At 39.5% G+C, this 23,504-nt stretch overlaps 1 protein-coding gene and 1 long non-coding RNA gene across 3 annotated transcripts in view; one reads left to right on the forward strand and one right to left on the reverse strand.

Moving 5' to 3' along the window:
- CDH17 (cadherin 17) overlaps positions 1–23,504 on the forward strand; it is an 80,551-nt gene that overhangs the window by 22,058 nt on the left and 34,989 nt on the right. Inside the window, exons 4-9 of the mRNA XM_002759081.6 lie at positions 13,265–13,399; positions 14,303–14,441; positions 16,968–17,126; positions 17,235–17,434; positions 20,197–20,328; positions 20,674–20,824. Coding sequence (XP_002759127.1) covers positions 13,265–13,399; positions 14,303–14,441; positions 16,968–17,126; positions 17,235–17,434; positions 20,197–20,328; positions 20,674–20,824 — 916 coding nt within the window. The remainder of the gene's footprint in view (positions 1–13,264; positions 13,400–14,302; positions 14,442–16,967; positions 17,127–17,234; positions 17,435–20,196; positions 20,329–20,673; positions 20,825–23,504) is intronic.
- On the reverse strand, positions 10,409–21,912 carry LOC144579718 (uncharacterized). Of its 2 annotated transcripts, XR_013527902.1 has the most exons (3): positions 21,701–21,912; positions 15,416–15,598; positions 10,409–11,639 (listed from the first exon to the last, which is right to left on the reverse strand). It is a non-coding gene; the product is annotated as an uncharacterized LOC144579718 (long non-coding RNA). The 2 variants fall into 2 exon arrangements; XR_013527901.1 differs by lacking the exons at positions 10,409–11,639; positions 15,416–15,598 and adding an exon at positions 17,695–20,304.

Below are 23,504 nucleotides of genomic sequence, written 5' to 3' on the forward strand. Positions count from 1 at the left end.
GCAGGCTGCAGGGTGCTGCTGGAGGGTTTCAACAGGGAAAACCATAACTACATACGTGCTGTAGAAGCTTACTGTGTGATCACTCTGTGCATGAGCTGAGAGGGGGTGAGTGTAGAGGTTAAAAGGATCTTAGAAAACTATTTTTAACTGTAGAGAGCCAGAGTAGCCCACCCCCTCTGGGGGACTCCACAGCAAGGCTGCTGCGAACTTTGGGTGAACTTGAGAAGCGAAACCATAATAGGGAAATGTGTATGTCTCAGAGAAAATCGGAGAGGCCTAGAAAAAGATAACCAGCTCTCACTGTCCTTGCTGCAGGATAGTTGGTAGCTGAAGTGTGTTAAAGTGTGAGAATTATACCACAGGCTGTTGTGAGTAACTGCGCCCTCCCTCTGCTATGTGCTTTGTAAACATGTAAAATAAAGCGCTCTGAGGCAGGTCAGGGCCAAAGAGACTGACACCATCAGCTTTTTGGACTGCCTGGCCCAGCTTTATATATGTCTGTCTGTAGGTCTTTCTTTATCCCCTGCTGTCCCCTCTTAGGTCTTTGAACCCTTGTGTAGTGCAGGACGCAGCACACACCAGATTCAATAGTTCAGTGAGAAGTGATAGAGGCCTGGTTAGAGTAACTATAGAGGTCTGAATGTTGGTGTCCCCACAAGGTTCCTATGTTGAAGCCTAATCTCCAATGTGTAAATATGAAGAGTTAGGGTCCTGAATAAGTGATTAGATCTTGAGGGCTCTGCCTTTATGAACAGGATTACTGACCTTGTAAAAAAAGGCTTGGAGGAGGCTGTTTGCCCCTTCTGGTATGTAAGGACACATGAAAGGTGCAATCTCTGAGGAGTGGGTCCTCACTGAATCTGCTGGTGCCTTGATCTTGGATTTCCCAGCCTTCAGAACTATGAGTGATAAACTTCTGTTGTTCGTAAGTTACTGAATGAGCACAGGGGTGAGGGAACAGAAAGTAGGATAACTCTTAGGTCTCTGGCCTCCTTGACTGGGTAGTTAATGGTGTCACTGAGAGAGAGAGAGAGAGACAGTACAGCAAAAGGTTTAGAGAAAAGTGAATAAGTTTTAGGCTTATTGATTTTAAGTTATCCATGAGGCAGCCATGTGGAGATGTCTAGGAGACAGTGTTCACATTGGTCTAGAGATACAGATCGGGGAGCCTTCCTCATATAGGTGCCAATAGTGTTCTTGGGTGTGACATAGACTCGTGTCCATGTTGAGTTATCTCAGCTGCCCTTAGGGGCTAGCTGAGTGATGAATGAATCCATCTGGAGAAAAGGAAAACAACAGCCAAACAACAACAACAAGAAACAGATATGAGATAAAAACCTAACTGCACAAATATGATATCAAAAGCTTTCTGATACTTGTCTTTAGTATTTGGGACAAGAGAGAGTAGTGGGGACTGTGGCAAACTGAGAGTAAGTCCAAAGGGGATGGGCTCAATTTAGCTCCAGACAATTTTCATGAGTCAGAATTTGGGTACCACTGTACTAGATTTTATTTAAAAAAGGCATAAGATTTTGTAGTTATATAAAATTCACTGATGTAAAAAAATTGGCATTTCTTTTTATTACAAACTAAACAAAACGTATTTGTGAAACAAAGTTTCTGGCTACTTCTGAGAGTTCCATATGAAAAGACTCAAGGTCGAAATAGAGTAGGTGTTCTGTGAGTACAGGTCACACTCCATTGAAGGGAACCAGGATGGTACATAGATGCAACCTTCAACTTACAAGCTTTACAACTGACAAACATCCAGACCTAGAAACTGTTCAGTAGGATCATTCCAGAGTCTCTGGGGGATATCAGTCAGTAAAAATCATTCCTTGGGCTGCTCCATGTTTTTTTTTTTTTCTGTTAGCCATGCTACAAAGTTATCTTTTCTGGCAGAAAATGATAGCCTGCTTATCATGGTTGAATGTTTCTTCTTTATAGGTGTGTATGCTGGGGTAGGACGTGGGGTTGGGATGAAAGAGTAGTGAGTAGAAGATGAAGGGAATTTTCTTTTTAGAATCACAGAAGCTTCATACTAGAAAAGACACTGGAGAGTTTTGGTACCAACCACTTGTTTTACAAATGGGGAAACTGAGGCTTAAGTTGGTTAATGGCAGAGCCAAGAATAGAACACAGGTCTCCTTCTAGTCAAGCACTCTCTGCTCTCTCCGTCTTTGTATGTGGAAATAGTGAGCAAACCTAGCCTTGGTAAGACGTGGTTGAAGCTCTTTGTTTTAGTGGGGGAAAAGGTAGCTGTACAAATCCTCTCATCCAGCACCTGGACCTAAAGAGGCATGAAGAATATTCATTGACCCATGAGGTTGGTGGTTGGGTTATTAATATATCCTCAAAAATAAAATGAACGGAACAACCATGGACTTCTTTCATTGAGGATTTTCAACTAGTGCCAGCTCTGTACTCACCAGAGGCTTCCAGATCATCAGACAGTGGGATACAAATCTGAGAGAGGTCTTTTCTCATTTTTAATGAGATATATCACAAAATTGATGCCTCTAAAATTCAGTAGTTTTCAGTATCTTAAAAGATGTGCAACCATCACTGCTATCTAATTCCAGAATATTTCCATCAGCCTCCAAAGAAATCCCATGCCTATTAGCAGTCACTCTCCAGCCTCCAGTCACCTCAGCCCTGGGCAACTGCTAATTCACTTTTGGTCTCTATAGATTTTCCTGTTCTAGACATTTCATGTAAATGGAATTGTACAACATGGGCCTTCTATGTGTGACTTCTTTTATGCACCATCATGTTTTAAATAATCATCCATGTTGGTAACATGTACCAGAACTCCATTCCTTTTTATGACTGATATTCCATTATATGGATATATCACATTTTGGATGTCCAGTGTCAATTGATGGACATTTGGATTTTTTTTCACTTATGGCTATAATGAATAATGCTGCTGTGGCTATTCATTCATATTCAACTTTATTTTATTGCACTTTAGTTTCTGGGGTACATGTGAAGAACATGCAGGATTGTTGCATAGGTACATAGATGGCAATGTAGTTTGCTGCCTGCATCCCTATTGCCTATATCTGGCATTTCTCCCCATGTTATCCCTCCCCAACTCCCTACTTCTGTCACCCGGGCTGGAGTGCAATGGCGCGATCTCAGCTCACTGCAACCTCTGCCTCCCAAGTTCAAGCGATTCTCTTGCCTCAGCCTCCTGAGTAGCTTGGATTACAGGTGTGTGCCACCGTGCCCAGCTAATTTTTATATTTTTAATAGAAACAGGGTTTCAACATCTTGGCCAGGCTGGTTTTGAACTTCTGACCTTGTGATCCACCTGCCTCAGCCTCCCAAAGTGCTGGAATTACAGGCGTGAGCCACTGTGCCCGGCCTTGAGGTTTTTTTTTTTTTTTTTGTCTTGCTTCTCTAGCTCTTTTAATTTTGATGATAGGGTTTCAATTTTAGATCTCTCCTTGCTTCTCATGTGGGCATTTATTCCTATAAATTTTCTTCTAGATACTGCTTTAAATGTGTCCCAGAGATTCTGGTATGTTGTGTCTTCATTCTCGTTGGTTTCAAAAAACATCTTTATTTCTGCCTTAATTTCATTGTTTATCCAGTCAACATTCAAGAGCCAGTTGTTCAGTTTCCATGAAGTTGTGTGGTTCTGCGTTAGTTAATTCTGAGTTCTAATTTGTTTGCACTGTGGTCTGAGAGACTGTTTGTTATGATTTCTGTTCTTTTGCATTTGCTGAGGAGTGATTTACTTCCAGTTATGTGGTCAATTTTAGAGTAGGTGTGATGTGGTCCTGAGAAGAATGTATATTCTGTGGATTTGGGGTGGAGAGTTCTGTAAATGTCTATCAGGTTTGCTTGTTCCAGGTCTGAGTTCAAGCCCTGGATATCCTTGTTAATTTTCTGTCTCATTGATCCGTCTAAGATTGACAATGAAGTGTTAAAGTTTCCCACTATTATTGTATGGGAGTCTAAGTATCTTTGTAGGTTATTAAGAACTTGCTTTATGTATCTGGGTGCTCCTGTATTGGGTGTGTATATATTTAGGATCATTAGCTCTTCTTATTGCATTGATCCTTTTATTATTATGTAATGCCCTTCTTTGTCTCTTTTGATCTTTGTTGGTTTAAAGTCTATTTTATTAGAGACTAGGATTGCAACTCTGGCTTTTTTTTGCTCTCCATTTGCTTGGAGAGCATATTCCTCCATCATTTTATTTTGAGCCTATGTATATCCTTACATGTGAGATGTGTTTCCTGGATACAGCACACCGATGGGTTTTGACTTTTTATCCAATTTGCCAGTCTGTATCTTTTGATTGGGGCATTTAGCCCATTTACATTTAAGGTTAATATTATGTGTGAATTTGATCCTACCATTTTGATGCTAACTGATTGTTTTGCCCATGAGTTGATGTAGTTTATTCATTGTGTTGATGCTCTTTACCATTTAGTACATTTTTGGAGTAGCTGGTACTAGTTGTTCCTTTCTATGTTTAGTGCTTCTTTAAGGAGCTCTTGTTTCAGGCAGGTGATGAAATCTCTGAGCAATTGCTTGTTCGTAAAGGATTTTATTTCTCCTTTGCTTATGAAGTGTAGTTTGGCTGGATATGAAATTCTAGGTTGAATTTTCTTTTCTTTAAGGATGTTGAATATTGGCCCCCTCTCTCTTCTGGTCCGTAGGGTTTCTGCTGAGAGATCTGCTGTGAGTCTGATGGGCTTCCCTTTGTGGGTAACCCGATCTTTCTCTCTGGCTGCTCTTAGCATTTTTTCCTTCATTTCAACCCTGGTGAATCTGACAATTATGTGCCTTGGGGTTGCTCTTCTTGAGGAATATCTTTGTGGTGGTCTCTATTTCCTGGACTTTTGAATATTGGCCTGCCTTGCTAGGCTGGGGAAGTTCTCCTGGATAATATCCTGAAGAGTGTTTTTCAGCTTGGATTCATTTTCTCTGTCACATTCAGGTACACCTATCAAACATAGATTAGGTCTTTTCACATAATCCCATATTTCTTGTAGACTTTGTTCCTTTCTTTCCACTGTTTTTTCTCTATTCTTACCTTCTTGTTTTATTTCATTGAGTTTATCTTCAGTCTCTGATATCCTTTCTTCTGCTTGGTCAATTCAACTATTGAAACTTGTGTATGCTTTGCGAAGTTCTCATGCTGTGTTTTTCAGCTCTATCAGTTCATTTATATTCTTCTCTAAGCTGTTTATTCTCATTAGCATTTCATCAAACCTTTTTTCAAAGTTCTTAGTTTCTTTGCATTGTGTTAGAACGTGTTCTTTTCACTCAGAGAAGTTTTTTCTTACCCACTTTCTGAAGCCTGTTTCTGTCAATTCATCACACTCATTCTCCATCTAGCCTTGTTCCCTTGCTGGTGAGGAGTTGTGATCCCTTGGAGAAGGAGAGGCATTTTGGTTTTGAGTCTTTTCATCTTTTTTTGTGCTGGTTTCTTCCCATCTTTGTGGATTTATCTACCCGTGGTCTTTGTAGTTGGTAACTTTCAGATAGGGTCTCTGAGTGGATGTCCTTTTTGATGATGACGAAGTTATTTCTTGCTGTTTTTTAGTTTTCCTTCTAACAGTCAGGCCTCTCCACTGTAGGACTGCTGGAGGTCCACTCCAGACCTTGCTTGCCTGGGGATCACCTGCAGCAGCTGCAGAGCAGTAAGGGTTGCTGCCTATTTCTTCTTCTGTTGTCTTTGTATCAGAAGGATACCCACCAGATATCAGCCTGAGCTCTCCTTTATGAGGTGTCTCTTTGGATATAGGGGGGTCAGGGAACTGCTTGAGGAGACAGTCGGTCCCTTATAGGAGCTCAAGTGCTGAGCTGTGAGCTCTGTTGTTCCTTTCAGAGCTGCTGGGCAGGTACGTTTAAGTCTGCTGTAGCGGAACTCATAACCACCTTTTTTCCCCCACGTGCTCTGTGCTGGGAAGGTAGGGCTTTATTTATAAGTTCCTGATATGCTGCTGCCCTTTTTCAGTGATGCCCTGCCCAGCAAGGAGATAGCCTAGTCACAGTCTGTCGAGGTGTTTCTGAGCTGCTGTGGGCTCTGACCAGCTGCTGTGTGAACTTCCTTGTGATTTTGTTTATAGAGGTATAGTTAGAACTGCCTTGGTAATGGCGGTCTGCCTCAGTAATGGCAGACTGCCTTGGTAGTGGCAGACTGCCTCGGTAATGGTGGATAGCCTTCCCCCTACAGAGCTGGACCATCCTGAGTCCAGCTGTGCTTGCTGTTTAACTCTTGATCCAGAGCGTTTCAGATTGCTGGTCTTTGTAGGGGTGGGTCCTGCTGAGCCAGATCACCTGGCTCCCTGTTTCAGCCCTCTTTTTTTCAGTTGAATGGGCGACTCTGTTTCCCAGGTGTTCCAGGCACCAGTTGAAACAGCCGCCCAGATTTGTGTGAGTTTTAGTGCAGAGGACCCACTGCGCCAGCTGAAACAGCCATGCTGGAGACTCATGGCACTTTTATGCCCAGGAATCTCCTGGTCTGTGGGCAGTTAAAATTCATTTGGAAATGCAGTGATCACTCACCCTCCACATTCTCACTGGGACCTGCATTCCAGAGCTGTTCCTATTCAGCCATCTTGGGTCATCTCCTCTCATATACAATTTTTGATGATGAAATGTTTTCAATTCTCTTGGACACACACACATATACATATGCACACTTAGTAGGGGGACTGCTGGGTCAAAATGAATTCTGTTTAAATTTTGAGAAACCACAAAATGTTCTCCAAAACAACTGAATCATTTTATATTTCACCAGCAAGGTATGAGTTCCAATTTATCCATATCCTTAGAGCTTGTTATGTGTCTTAAAATTACAGTTATCTTGGTGGTTGTGAAGTGGTATTTCTTTGTGATTTTGGTTTATATTTCCCTAATGACTGATGTCAAGTATCTTGTCATGTGACAATTGGCTATTCATATATCTTCTTTGGAGAAGTGTCTATTTAAATCCTTTGCCTATTTTTAATTGGGTTTGTCTTTTTATTGTTGTAAGAATTATTTGCATATTCTGTATTCAAGTTCTCCCTTATTAGATATGATTTGCTGCAAGTATTTTTTCACATTCTATAAGTTATATTTTCACCTTCTTGGTAGTGCACTTTGAAGCACAAATGCTTTTAATCTTGGTGAAGTTCAATTTATTTTGTTATTGTTATTTGTACTTTTGATGTCATATCTAAGAAACCATTGCTTCATTCAAGATTATAAAGATTTATGTCTATGCTTTTTTCTCAGAGTTTTATACTTTAAGTTTTTCTATTTAGGTCTTTGATCTATTTTGAGTTAGTTTTTTTGTATGGTATGGGGTAGGGGTCCAACTTCATTATCTTTGCACTATTTTAGCATCATTTATTGAAAACACAATTCTTTCCCCCACTGAATTATTTTAGCATCCTCATCAGAAATCAGTTGAATTGTTTCTGGACTCCCAATTTGATTCCATTGATCTATATATGTTTATGCCAGTATTGCATTATCTGGAACTATACTTTTGTAGCAAAATTTGAAATTAGATAATGTTAAGTCTTTCTACTTTGTTATTGGCTATTCTGAGTCCCTTATATTTCCATATGAATTTTAGGATCAGCCTGTAAACTCTTCAAACAAGGCAGCTATAATTTTGATAGGAATTGTATTGAATCAGTAGATGAACTTGGGAAGTACTGCCATCTTAACAGCATTAGGTTTTTAAATCTGTAAACTTGAGATATCTTTCCATTTATTAAGATCTTGTTTAATTTCTTTCAACAGTGTTTTGTAGTTTCTATTTTATAAACTTCATATTTCTTTGATTAAGTTTATTCTGAGATAGGTTATTTTTATCTGATCGTAAATGGAGTTTTAAAAATATCATTTTTGCATTGCTTATTGCTAATGGAGAGAAATAGATTGACTTTTATTTATTGATCTTTTATCCTGAAACCTTATAATACTTGTTTATTAGCTGTAATAGTTTTTTTTTTTTAGGTTTTGTAGAACTTTTCCTATGTAAAATCATGTCATCTGTGAATAGTGATAGTTTTACTTTTTAATTTATAATTTTGGTACCTTTTATTTCTTGTTCTTGCCTAATTCCCCTTGCTAGAATCTCTAGCACAATGTTAAATAGAAGTGGGAAGATTAAGTATATTTGTCTTGTGTCTGATCTTATGGGGAAAGCTTTCAGTCTTTCACCATTAAGTACAATGTTAGCTGTGGGGTTAACTTAGGTGTCCTTTATTAGGCTGAGAAGTCACCTTCTATTCCTGGTGTGTTGAGTGTTTTTATCATGAAAGAATGATGGATTTTGTCAAATGATTTTCTGCCTGTATTGAAATATGTGTTTTTTTTCCTTGATTCTATCAATATAGGGTATTACATTAATTGACCTTCATATATTGAACCAGCTTTGTATTCTGGGATAATTTTGACTTGATAATGGTATATAATCATTTTCATATGTTGCTGGATTCAGTTTGCTAGTATTTCATTGACAAATTTTGTGTCTATATTCAAAAGAGATATTAGTCTGAAGTTTTCTTGCATTGACTTTTTCCGGTTTAGGTATCAGGATATTGGCCTCATAGAATGAGCTGAGTAAGTGTTCTTTACTCTTCTAGTTTTTGGAAGCATTTCTGAAGGTTTGGTGTTAATTCTTCTTTACATGTTAGGTACAATTCACTAGTGAAGCCATCTGGTTCTGGGCTTTTCTGTGTATGGAAATTGTTTGATTACTAACACAATCCCTTGTTATAGCTCTATTCAGATTTTCTATGTGTTCTTGAGTCTATTTTAGTAGTTTTTGTCTGTCTAGAAGTTTTCCCATTTCATCTAGTTGTCTAGATGAAAACAATTGCTCATAATATACTCCTTAATATTTTTTGTTTCTATAAGGTTGATAGCAGTGTGTCCTCTTATATTCATGATTCTAGTTATTTGAATCTTACCTCATTTTTCTTGGTCAGTCTAGTCAATAGCTTGTCACTTTTGTGGATGTTTTCAATAATCAACTCTGATTTTGTTGGCTTTTCTCCTGTGCTTTTATATTCTCCATTTTATTAATTTACATCCATATCTTTATTATTTTCTTCTGCTTCCTTTGCTATTCTTCTTTTTCCTGTGTGTGTGTGTGTGTGTGTGTGTGTGTGTGTGTTTAGAAGATTAGGTTATTTGGGATCTTTTTTAATTTTAAACATTTACAGTGATAGATTTTCCTCTAAGTACTGCTTTATCTGCACCCCATAAGATTTGGCATGCTGTGTTTCTTTTCATTTGCATTTATACCAAAGTGCTTTCTAATTTGCCTTTTGATTTCTTCTTTGACCAAAGAGTATGCATTTGCCCTAATTTCCTTTTATTATATTTAATTTTATTCAGTTGTCAAATACTTTGTATAACTTCAATCCTGTTAAATTTATTGAGACTTGTTTATGATCTAAGAAATAACTTATCCTGGAGAATGTTTCATGTGATTGGCTTTTGTTGGATGGAGTGTTGGGTAGCTTCTGATTGGTTTATAGTATTGTTCAAGTCTTCTGTTTCCTTATTTTCTATTTTATTATTTAAAGTAAAGTCTTGAAATCTTCAATTATTACTGTTGAATTATTTAATTTCCTTTCCATTCTGTCAGCTTTTCTTTCGTGTGTTTCGAGGTCTGTTGTTAGGTGCATATATGTTTATAATTGTTACAGTTTTTTGATGGATTAACCCTTGTATCATTATAGAATATCATTTTTTTGTCTCTGAAAATTTTGTCTTAAAGTCTGTTTTGTCTGATAGTAACATAGTTTATTCTCATTTTGAAGGATAGCTTTGTTGGATTTACAATTCTTACTTGGACACTCTTTCAGCACTTTGAATGTGTCATTGTCATTCCACTGCCTTCTCATCTCCATGAAAAATCAGCTGTTAATTTTATTGAGGATCCTTTGTATGTGAGGAGTCCATGCATTTTCAAGATTCTCTATCTTTCAAATATTTATGATGTGACTAGGTTTGGATTTATTTGAGTTTATTCTATTTGGAGTTCATTGATTGTTGGACATATAGATTTATGTTTTTCTTTAATTTGTGAGGTTTTGGGTTATTCTGTTTTCAAATAATCTTCCTTCCCCCTTAACTCTTTCCTTCACTTCTGGAACTTTTATTATGTATGTGCTTGTCTGCTTGATAGTTTTCACTGGTCCCTGGGGATCTGTTCATTTTTTTTCTTTCCATACTTAGGGTAGATAATATCTATTAATCTATTTTCAAGTTCACAAATTATTTCTTCTTCCAGCTCAAATCTGCTTTTCAATACCCTCTTATGAATTTTTCCTTTCAGTTATCGTTATCAACTGTAGAATTTCTATCTTTAAAAATTTCTATTTTTTAATCAATATTCTGTATCTGATGAGACATTATTTTTAAACTTTAATTCTTTTGATATAATTTTTTTATTTTTGAATCTATCTAAAATAGATTATTTAAAATCTTTAGTAAATCCAACATCTGGGCTTCTTAGGGACAGTTTCTATTGACTTAACTTTTTAATATTTTTATATGTTTCATAATTTGTTAAAAACTGAACATTTTAAATAATGTGATGTGGCAACTTTAGAAATCATATATCTTCTTTTTCCTAGAGTTGGTTGTTGATGCTGTTTGTTTGCTTAGTGACTTTCTTGAATGAATTCTGTAAAGTCTGTATTCTTTGTCACGTCTGGCCACTGAAGTCTCTGCTTAGTTAGCTTAGTGTTCAGCTAATGACTAGATAGAGATTTCCCTAAATGCCTTAAGCCAGTAAGTCTCCTGGTGTTTACCAAGGGGCACTGTGTGCATGTTGGGCCACACCTTCAACTGTGTGGCAGGCTGTTTACAACTCTGCCTTAGCCTTCCCTTTCTGCTTATGTAGAGCCTCCAGGTCAGCCAGAGGTGAGGGATTAGGGCCTTCTCAGGCCTTTCCCAGGCATGTGCAGAGCCCTACTCATGATGGTGGCTTTGTAGATTGCCAGGAATATATTAGAGATTTTCAAAGCCCCTTATGGACATCTCATTTCCTGGCTTTCTCTTTTTTTTTTTTTTAAATTTCCCCCCACCCCCACCACCACTCCAGTCTTTCTCTTTTAAGTGTTGTGGTCAGCTGCTTCTTAGCTTCAACTATTATCACAGTCTCAGGTAACTGCAGTGTTGAACAATTGCTGATGGTTGTTTTCAACAAATGCCCCAGGGGAAAAATTGTGTGTAGTATGTAAATTCTGAGTCAGGTCAAATGAAGATAAGCCTGTGAGTAGGTGTTCCCAGGGGAATGCCAACAGCATAGATAATGATAGTTCTCTGGTGATGGAGCTTTTGGGAAGATACAAACACTTCTTGTCCTCTCCATGGTACTTTGGCATGATGCTGTTGTTTTCAAGGCTACTTCAGATCTTAGGAAAGGACCATGGTATTAGGATGCATTTAAACACCACAAAGCTTGGCTTTCACTGATATTTAGTAGTTTTTCTTTTTTTAAATAAACATTCCTTGGATTTTGCAAGCATCTGGTTAATTTCCCATATTCTGAAAAAGATGATGTTTACAATTTTTGCCAGTGTTCTCATTACTTTTATGGAGGAGCAGTTTTCTGCAGGTCCTTACTCCACCTTTCCCACTGATGTCCAGGTCTTTTTCTGAAAACATAAAATAGCAACACTTTCATTTATTATATAAACAATATAATATCAACAAGCAAGGATGCACAAAAACTTTTTTACTTATAATCTTACCCATTTAACACATCAACTATTTTGTATTTTTTAAAATTCCATTTCTTGCCTGGGACATGAATTCTTTTGGTACTATAACAATCAATCTAGATTTACTCTCAAATTTAATTCTGTGACTTTACATTATTATTTCTTATGTTTCCCCATAATTTGTGGAATTAACATTTTAATGATTAATATTCTGTCGAGTTTATGTGCCATAATAATTTCACTGTCCCTTTTTTGACCATTTAGGAGTTTTCAACCTTACTGAACCCAGGAGACGGAGGTTGCAGTGAGCCAACATTGAGCCATTGCACTCCAGCCTGGGTAACGAGAGCGAAACTCCATCTTAAATAAATAAATAAATAAATAAATAGTTATTTACACTACAGGCATGTACTTGTTTGAAAAAAATATTTCCATATGGTAAATTCTATATAGTAATGTTTGCTATCAAAGGGTATAAAATTTTGTGCAAGTTATTTCTTATAGGGTTTATAGGAATTTATATTTCCGTCAATGTTTCTTTACATCCATACTAACATTTTGTTTTAAATTTGTTAATAAAATATATAAAAGTATATGAAAACTTAATAAGGTTGAACGACTTTTATGTTTTCTTCATTTTATGTGAATTTTCTGTTCTCATGGTCTTAAAAGTGATATAGCCATATCTATGAACATGGTGGTTGGTATTTTCTTCATTTCTGAAAAAGTAATAGATTATCACATAGTGTTTGCATTAAGTTGAAGCCACTTATAAACTTTCCTTAACATTAATGTGTCTATTACTCTTTGACACAATTTTTAGTAGTGCTAAATGACATTTTGTCCTAGCAAGAAAGCTACCCCTTCTAATGTTTCTTAGAAGCTAGTAATGTCGTAGATTTCAGATATTACCAAAAAGTCTCTTTTAATCCCAGCTACAATTTAAAGCATCAGTGAGTTTTGTCAATGTATCAAATCATATTTTATACTCTTTCTTGAGGAAAATGTATGTTGAATGTTACACAATTATTGTTCAAGTAAACTTGCAGAAGGCATTGCTTTAAAAATTGAGGATTTCTGTAATCCCAGCACTTTGGGAGGCTGAGGCAGGTGGATCACGAGGTCAAGATATCGAGGCCATCCTGATCAATATGGTGAGACCCCATCTCTACGAAAAATACAAAAAATTAGCTGGGCACGGTGGCGCGTGCCTGTAATCCCAGCTACTCAGGAGGCTGAGGCAGGAGAATTGCCTGAACCCAGGAGGCGGAGGTTGCAGTGAGCCGAGATTGCACCATTGCACTCCAGCCTGGGTAACAAGAGTGAAACTCTGTCTCAAAAAAAAAAAAAAAAATAAATAAATAAATAAAAATTGAGGATTTCTTATTTAGTAATTGAAGCAATGAAAATTTTACCTGAAATTGGTGACCTTTTACAAATTCAACATTGTTTTTCCCCTTACAAACGAATCTATTTTTTGCTTTTTTCCCCCTAGTTTACAAAAACAAAATTGTTTTTCCCCTTACAAACTAATCTATTTTTTGCTTTTTTCCCCCTAGTTTAAGGCCAATCCTCCTGCTGTGACTTTTGAACTAACCGGGGAGACAGACAACATATTTATGATAGAACGGGATGGACTTCTGTATTACACCAGAGCCTTGGACAGGGAAGCAAGATCCACTCATAATCTCCAGGTAAATTGACACCAGGCAAAGGAATCTAATTCCAGCCTCTCTGAGCACCTTTGTTCTGGAAGTATTGCTGGCACCTTCCTCCCTTGCATAGGCCCCAGTTACAGCTTTCCTTACATTAATGGCATGCTTTTGCAATCCTCATTGGTCTGTTTCTTACCAACTACAGAGGGATATGGCAAACATATCCTTTTCTTTAGGCTTTTTAACCAGAGTAACCCCATTTACATTGCCAAGACCCTCTGACGGCATTACTTAACCATATAAGGCCATGCTTAGGTACTTGGATCAAAAGTCAACATGTTTCTGATACTTCCGTGGTATCTGCCTGGGGCCCTTGCATTGGCTTAGACCCATAAAGAAGGCTGCATCGGTGCTGGGATGGAGCTCCTTTGAGCATTGGAACAAGCAGAAGGAACCGATAGCCAGAAGCTAACTAAAAAGATCCTTCTCCCACTCATTCTCCTTTAGTTTTCACGGTTGGTATCTAAATACCTAGTAAAGGCAGAAAGCTAACTATGGAAAAAAGAGTGAGATAAAAGCTTTCTGTCTGGTACTTCTGCTGCAGGCCCTGCAGGCTGACCACCAAAATGGCTCTGGAAGAGGACACACTTTCATATTCTCAGGTGTCAAAGTGCCCTTATTTCACGGACTCCAGCCATCCAGAACAGAGCCATGTTCAGTGTCCAGCACACCCCACCGCTAGAAAGTCGCCGGCACGATTAGCCAGGCTTAACTGATACAATCTCCATTTTAGCAGCTGCCAATTTAGGCTTTTATGAGTTCTTTCTCTCCTACAGTCACCAGGCCAGTGGTTCTTTGAGCTCTAATTTCCTTCCAGTGATTTTTGGGCATGTGACATGAAGTCCGGTCTCATCAACATGCTTTCCTTTTCCTCAACATCAGGTTGCAGCCCTGGATGCTAGTGGAGCTATAGTGGAGGGTCCAGTCCCCATCACCATAGAAGTGAAGGACATCAACGACAATCGACCCATGTTTCTCCAGTCAAAGTATGAAGGCTCAGTAAGGCAGAACTCTCGCCCAGGTAACAGGCAGGGGCCAGAGATATTTATGGAAAGATGGAAGGGTTTCAGGTGGAAGGGGCAGACTCTGGTGGCTTACAGCTGCAACTGTCACTGAATAGACACTATCTTACATTTCACACTGATCTGCGAGTTGTTTCACTATCTCTATTGCTCTAGAGCATGTCTTTCTTTTCTTTTCTTGAGACAGAGTTTCGCTCTTGTTACCCAGACTGGAGTGCAATGGCGCGATCTCGGCTCACCGCAACCTTCGCCTTCTGGGTTCAGGCAATTCTCCTGCCTCAGCCTCCTGAGTAGCTGGGATTACAGGCACGCGCCACCATGCCCAGCTAATTTTTTGTATTTTTAGTAGAGACGGGGTTTCACCATGTTGACCAGGATGGTCTCGATCTCTTGACCTCGTGATCCACCTGCCTCAGCCTCCCAAAGTGCTGGGATTACAGGCTTGAGCCACCGCGCCGGCCCCGGTAATTCTTTTTTTGATCAGAGGCTGTTCTGTGCCTTGTGGGATGATTGGCGGACGTCTCTCTGACCTCTATCCATTATGTGTCTCCCGCCAAGTTGTGACAATAAAAATGTCTCCAGGCATTGCCAAATGTCCTCTGCTGGGGGTTGGGGGGCACAAAATCCCAGCACTTTGGAAGGCCAAATTAGGAGGATCACTTGAGCCAGGAGTTTGAGACCAGCCTGGGTAACAAAGTGAGAGCCTCTCTGTACAAAAAAATAATAAAGTGTGGTAGGTGTGGTGTACATGCCTGTAGTCCCAGCTCCTTGGGAGGCTGAGGCAGCACAATCACTTGAGCCCAGGAGATTCAGACTGTGTAGTAAGTCATGATCACACCATTGCACTCGGTCTGGGCAACAGAATGAGATTCTGTCTCAAAAAAACCAAATTACCTCTAGTTAAAAAACAGTTTTCTAGGGTGAGCTTTAAGATACCTCAGAGCTCTAGAACACTCTAGAAAGGTGAACTTACTCCCCTTATCTTCTCAGGAACCTCCATTGCCATTGTCACTGGTTTCCAGCTCGTTTCCTCTCGTGTCCCAGCTATGGTTCAGGCCTTCTCTATGCCGCATTGACCTTCTACCTTGCACTTCCACAAGAGCCCTTCATAAAGCATGAGCGTGTCCAGCATGCTCCTAGGAAGGAGCACCACCTCCTAACAATGCACACAACATAAATGAATATTAGATTTCTGAGTTCTCAGAAATGTAAGCTGTCTCTAGTACATTACTAGTTATATATATCAACATTACTGTATTAGAAATCTAAAAAGATACTCATTTAAAATAATACTAATCAAGACTTGGGACCATTTGCATCATCCCACCATCAAGCTTCAGTTACTTCATCTTTTCCTTCTCTTTCTTCAATGCCTGCTTCCAATAAATCATGAAAAAAGTTCACGTCACTTTATTATGTGGAGCAATGTCCCTGTCCCTCAGGCTGCATAGCAAAGACTCACACAGACTCTGCTAAATGTGAAGCCTCCAGACCTCCAGGCTGCACCTTTTCTCTCTTCACTAATAGAATCTTCTACAGAATGGTTCTCAAACTTTTTTGTTTCAGGACTTGTATATTCTCTTAAAATTTACTGAGGACTCCAAAGAACTTGTAGATACATGGGTTATATTCAGTGGTGTCCTGGTAAAGGCTTAACAGCTATTTCTCTTGGGGGGACAAAGCTCTGATTTGTAGAATTTTCCAATTTCCATGTTGCAATGATTCCTACCATGGCCCATTGCAAGTGACCATTGGTGTTAATTGACACAGAAAATTTCTGAAAATTCAACAACTGAGTCTCATTAGCTGTCTCTAATACATCACTGGTTATATCTATCAACATTTACTGTATTAGAATTTTAAAAAATTAATTCATTTAAAATAACACCAATCAACATGTTTGTGAAAATAATTGTATATTCAAGACAAAAAGAGTGAAAAAATGGCATTGCTTTAATCTTTGCAAATCTCTTTAACGTCTGGATTAATAGAAAATACTTGGATTCTCATGTCTGTTTCTACATGCATTCGGTTGCCATGTGCTATTTTGGTTGAAATTTATGAAGGAAAATTAGCCTTACACAGATATGCAGTTTGACAATAGAGGAATATTTCAATGGTATTTTCAGGTAACTGAACATTCTTTAGTACTATATCCAAACTCAATAAATGGTGGTTTCTTAAATATCAGTTGCAAAGTGAAATCAATATCAATGCCATATTTTCCGTTCCTTTACACTAAAATTCATTAAATTATCTTGTACTTTAAATGGATCATTAACACATACATGACCATTAGCTTCATAGAGCACTTGAAACAGTTTCAGGGACCCCTAGAGGGTCTTAGACCAGACCTTGAGAAATCTTATTTTAGGGAAGGGGAGTGGGATAAACTTTTATTTCACCACTCATGTGAATTATCATACCTTTTCCCATTCTATCTCCACTTTTTAGAAGGAAAAAGTAGCTATGGTTGGTTTGGGTTTCAATCAATATCCTTTTTCCGGGTATGCTTTGTTAAACAGGAAAGCCCTTCTTATACGTCAACGCCACAGACCTGGATGATCCAGCCACTCCCAATGCCCAGCTTTACTACCAGATTGTTATCCAGCTTCCCATGATCAACAATGTCATGTACTTTCAGATCAACAACAAAACTGGGGGCATCTCTCTTACCCGAGAAGGTATGTTCAGGGGTGCCCTGGTAGGACTGTCTTGGTCAGAAAAAGGAAGTAGTTGGGTCTGTTTCTTCCAGAGACGCTTCCTATTCCCTTCTCCGCTACTTCTCATAGGAGCTAAGGAATTGGATCCTGCTAAGAATCCTTCCTATAATCTGGTGGTCTCAGTGAAGGACATGGGTGGCCAGAGTGAGAATTCCTTCAGTGATACCACATCTGTGGATGTCATAGTGACAGAGAATATTTGGAAAGCACCAGAACCTGTGGAGATGGTGGAAAACTCGACTGATCCTCACCCCATCAAAATCACTCAGGTAGTACCCAAGCCCAAGTAGAGTAGTACCGAGGTAATGCTGAGAGCCCAGCTAGATTAATGGTTTCACTTTGTAGAGACCCACCCTCACGGTCTTCACTGATACGTTTATTAGATACATTTTTGCATAGCATGATTATAAAGCACATTATATAGCCCTGATCCCAAGTCACTGGACTTGACCATGCATCATGGGCAGAAAACTTGGATGCAGATATTGTGTTAGGCCATTTTTGCATTGCTATAAAGAAACACACAAGGTTGGGTAATTCATAAAGAAGTTTAATTGGCTCATGGTTCTGCAGGCTGTTCAAGCATGGCTCCAGCATCTGCTTTTGGTGAGGGTCTTGGGAAAATTACAGTCATGGCAGAAAGCAAAGGGGGAGCAGGAGCACCACATGACAAGGAGGGAGCAAGAGAGTTAGTTGGGAGGAGCCACACATGTTTAAACACCATGTTTCATGTGAACTCAGAGTGAGAACTCACTTATCACCAAAGGCATGATGCTAAGTCATTCACGAGGGATCTGCCCCCATGATCCAGTCACCTCCTACTAGGCCTTACCTCCAACACTGGGGATTATTTTCAACATGAGATTTGGAGGGGACAGACATCCAAACTACATCAGATATACATTTTTGCTTTCAGAGAGAACTTCCCTCACCCTCACCTTAAAAGTAGACAGAAGTGACATTTGTTGTTCCCTGTGAGTGTGGGATATGGCTGCCCTGCAGTGGGTCATATATGGTGCACACATTGTATGTTTGGACATGGTTTGATTTGGGGGTTACAAATAGTTTTGAAAGGCTGCTTCTTATTATGGAAGAAAATCTTGACCCAATAGACTTGCCCCATCATAATCTGAGAAACAGAGATAGGACTGGCTGGGGGTAAAAGGATCATAGTAGGGAAGATTTCCACTTGGAAACTCCCTCGCCCCTGGCCTTCTATCTCCTGTGTGTGCCTCTCCCCTCCATTCAGACGCTCCTACTTCCCCACCACCATGGCATGTGCTTTCACCCTGGGCCCCCTCCTACCTTAGCTCCTGGAAATCTACTCTGGACCCCACCCAGATTTGATATTTTCTGGAAGCCCAGGAGATTCCTCAACATGAAAGTTGTGGATTGGTGGGAGATCCCTGGATTTGGAAGCAGATGAACAAAATCATATTCCCATCCCATTACTCGAACGGCTCATCATAAACAAGTCATTTAACTATTTCGAGTCCCAATGACTCATCAATAAAGTAGGGATAATACTTCAGTGTTTTGCAAAGATTAACTGAGATAGTATCTGTAAAAGTAAATAAAATACTAGATATTAAAAGATATTAATACTATAAAGTAGTACTAGTCTGTAGTTCCCCTAAATTTTTTTTAATGCTACTATTGTTGAGGGGCCCTGGAATGGCTTATCCCATCATATTTATTGGGATGGGCCCAGGGACATTTATTTATTTCTTTATTGAATGTTGAATTAAAGAACTTCAACTTCAGGGGGTGGGGGAAAGGAACAACAGCAGGAAGAATTCTGCTTTCCCAGTTAGAAAGAAAGCATGTCAGCACTCATTACCATGAAAATTTCCAATTGGGGGCCTAAAGTCTTCCTAGCTATTATTCAGGTTACCCACGTCGGGATTTGTAAGTGCTGCAAAGAATCTATGCCTAGTGGCTCTTGGGGCTGCCAAGGAAACATTCTAGAGTGCCTAACCAATTTTCAGGCCTGCAGAAAAGCTCTGGGTATTATAAAATCCAAGAGAAGAGAGAGAGAGAGAGAGAGCATAGCTCAAGAGCATGAAAGGAACTCAGGGTGAATTTTTAGGACACAAGAGGAGCTCCCTTCAGAACCAAGACGGTAGTCTTTTCATGGACAATGGGTGATGCTTAAATAATTAGGAAGGGACAAAGTTGCCTCTGTGATACCTTCCCGGGCTGCTCTGAGGATAGTTTACTGGGGAAATTTCAACTAGCAGTAGGACCTTGGGCAAGTTACTTAATTTTCTTGTGCCCTAGTTTTTCATAACAGTAGTCTGTACTTCATAGGACTGTTTGAAGATTAAATGAGATAACACATAAATATGTTTAGAATTGTGTCTGCCACGTGGCAAACTCAGTAATTATTAATATATCGGAGAGACCAGGCTCTGTCTGTACAGCCAGTAGATTTGTCTTGTTTTATTTTTTATTTTTGCCAGGTTGTTTACAAACAACCCTAGGAGTTGGCAGTTATTCTCATCTCTGAAGTCTCTAAGACTAAATATTTAGGGAAGGAATGTCCTTATTTTTGTATCATTTGTCTTACTTAATGGCATGGAGAGGACTTTAGAGTGGCTCCTACTGCCCCTGTTCATCTTCATTGGTGAGTGGTAGATGCTCACCACACATCATGGCTTAGTCCTCAGACACTGCCAGCTACAAAGTACATTTTGTTTCTTAAATTGATGTTTCATGGATAGGAAGCCTTCACGGTCAGACTTCTAAAAGAAAGCAACCCAGAAACCCTTTAGAGGGTTTGTGAAGAATTGCTTTAGAGAAGAAAAATTCCCTGGTGTGCTTTTTTCGAGCAATATAACTTGGTGGTGGGGGTGGGGCACGGAACAGGCTTATTTTACGTTGAAAGTGAAAAATGTAATTCAGTTGTTATAAGAAACCACAGACACACAAACAAGGTTGTCAGAGATTTCTGAGAACCAGAAAATTATTTCCTTTCCAGTTCTCTCTGTCCAAATGTAGCTTTCCTCACAATTGACTTTGGGTCCTGTAGGTGCGGTGGAATGACCCTGGTGCACAATATTCCTTAGTTGACAAAGAGAAGTGGCTAAGATTCCCATTTTCAATTGACCAGGAAGGAGATATTTACGTGACTCAGCCCCTGGACCGAGAAGAAAAGGATGCAGTGAGTAAAAGAGAAGAGTTTCACAGGCAACAAGACAAAGTCCCATGCTCATCCACAGTTGAGAGCAAAACGGATTTTACTTAAAACAGACACCCACACCCACCCACCCACCCACACACACACACACACACACTCACGCACTCTCCAGACTTCAGCATATTATTGGTTTTCAAAGACATGATAATTTTCACATAATTCTGACCCCTCTCATTTTTTCTTATTTCCCAGTTTTAAGTAAATTAAAAATAAGGGAGTAAATCACATAGAAATGAAATGGCTATTTTCTCTGCCTTTTGCAGCGGGTGGTGGGTGAGTCTTGTCTTAACTCTGACTTTCCTGTTGTAGTATGTTTTTTATGCAGTTGCAAAGGATGAGTATGGAGAAGCACTTTCATACCCGCTGACAATTCATGTAAAAGTTAAAGACATTAATGATAATCCACCTACATGTCCATCACCAGTAAGCGTATTTGAGGTCCAGGAGAATGAACGACTGGGTAAGAAATGAGAGCTGCCTATGCTGTGTAACTGCCTTCCATTTCTCTCTTCTCCTGGGTAAAAGGCAGGATTTATTGGGTCAATAATCCATGTCTTGCACAGCGCAGAGGTTGACTGCACCTTGGGAGTCACACAGGTACCATATTTGGGATCAAACAGTATCTGAGAAGTATTCTTAAGTTGGGGCTTTTATAACAAACACTGCCACTACTACAATTATCACCGCTATGACTGTCCTTACCACTCTCATTAGTATCACCACTACCTACACTAGTATCTAGCACACGTGTATAGGGATATCTCATTTGCAGGATTTCCCCATATATTATTTGACCTCTAATCTCATTTAAAAGAGATCTAATCTCATCATATTTGTCAAAGAATCTAAACATTTACACCCAAAGTCAGACACCCTGTAATATGTAAGCAATACCAATGGAAGTTGACTTGACCCTTGGGCCTCCCTCTCTAAGAAGCTGATAATACAATTCAAGAGGCTGCTACATGAAGTCCAGGTTCCTCTGTTTTCATCAGTTTTGCTTTGTCTAACTATGTTTTCTTTTACTGTGTCCTGTGATGGTTTGTTAGTTTGTATACAACAGCTCCTATAAGAACATTATAATTTCGGGGAGTTTTATGATTTCTCTGGGTTTGGGACAATTTGTCTATTTAGCATCAACCCCCTTGACTGAGCGACTGGCATTTCTTGAAATGTTTTTTTTTTGTTTTGCTGCGTACATTTCAGAGGCTTCCAAGTGTAGCAGCCTCTTACGACTATCATTTCTAGAGCTTTGCTGTCCTGTGGACAGATCCTCATATGCCTTGTGGATGGGCTTACATTTTCTTTTGGTCCCTCCACCTCTCACCAGACACACCTCTGACAGAGTGGGTGCCTCCCTAGAGGCTTGGTGGGTGCTGCCGAAGTGGCTTCCTCACACTGCTCATTATTTTTCTTCTTGCTGTCAGGTGTTGTGTGGGCTGCCTATCATCAGTGTGTTCCGTGTCACTGTATTTCCTCTTTCATTTATACCATCTCTTGCCACAACAGGAAGAGTTAATGCCAGCTTGAGGGATTTCAGTTCATTATAAGGAAGAATCTTCTCACAGTGTCAACTGTGTAACAATGGAATGTGTCACAATAGCCAACAAACACGTGTGCCTTCACACTTTTGGGAAATCTGGGATGGTCTGTGACACTGAATAAAGGTGGAAAACCTTTGACAACCTTTCTTGACCTTGACATGACACCTCAAGCCTCTTTTACATTGGGTCAAACATTTAGTGCATTTGTTACCTATTTCTGCAAAACAAATTGCTCTAAAGCTTGGCAGCTTAAAACAACAAACATGTATTATGTCACAGTTTCTATGAGTCAGGAATCTGGGTGCAATTCAGCTGGGTACCTCAATCTGGAGTGAGAGTTCTGAGAGAGAAGGGGAGATGGGGAGAGAGAAGCACGGCAGAGCAGGAAAGGACAGGCAAGATGGAAGTCAGTCTTTCTATGACCTAATCTTGAAAGCGATCCCATCACTTTTGCCATTAGAAATAAGTCGCTAGGCCCAGCATGCACTCAAAAGGGTGGGGTTATGAAAAAGCACAAATATCAGGAGATATGGGGATTGCTGGGAGCTCTTTTAGAGGCACCTACCTCATTTGCGAAGAGGATAATGCTGGTTTTCTGAGACTGAAGAAGTCATTGTTGGTAGAAGAAATTTTGAAGGGGCTCAGCATACTATTTGCCTCTCTAAAGGTGAGAATTTATTTTGTAAAAACATTTCAAGATTCTTTAATGGACCAGGAATTCTTATAAATCAATGGAGCATATTCTATATATGTAACCTGAGAGAGGTACAAGACAATGCTCCTTCCCCGTGGAGACTTACTGTCTAGCTGAGCTGACAGGACACGAGTAGGTGAAAATATTAACAAATAAAACCTTGATAAAATACTGAGTTAGGCCAGGTGCATGCCTATAATCATACCCAGCACTTTGGGAGGCCAAGATGGGTGGATCATTTGAGGCCAGGAGTTCAAGTCTGGCCTGGCCAACACGGTGAAACCCTGTCTCTCCTAAAAACCAAAAAAAAAAAAAACACCCCAAAAAACCATAGAAAAATTAGCCAGGTATGGTGCTGCATGCCTGTAATCCCAGCTACTTGGGAGGCTTCGGCACAAGAATCGCTTGGACCTGGGAGGTGGAGGTTGCAGTGAGCTGAGATCATGCCACTGCACTCCAGCCTGGGTGACAAAACAAGACCCCATTTATATGTGTATATATAGGTCTGTGTGTGTGTGTACACACATATATATACACACACACACACACACATATATATATATATACACACACAGATACACATATATATATTTTTCATTCCCCAGTGTATTTACATTCTCCTGTTTGGTATCCTGTGGGACTCATGTCCCCAAGTGATAGCAATACTAACATTTATACTTGAATCCCACTTGTCCCCAAGTTTTATATGTTCATACAGAAAATTTAGACTCTCAAAAAAGCCTCACCTCCCTAAATATTTCTGCATATTTCCAAGAGATGCTGTGTATACTTCTCTAACAGTTTGAGCTGCCACCTGTTCCTGGCCTCAGTCACTCAGAGACATGATTCTCCTTTCACTTCCAACTGATCCACAAGGTTCTCTGCTCCCAGTGAGGGGTGTC

The sequence above is a fragment of the Callithrix jacchus genome, chromosome 16 (genome assembly GCF_049354715.1).
Source record: "Callithrix jacchus isolate 240 chromosome 16, calJac240_pri, whole genome shotgun sequence".
Classification (NCBI taxonomy): Eukaryota; Metazoa; Chordata; class Mammalia; order Primates; family Cebidae; genus Callithrix; species Callithrix jacchus.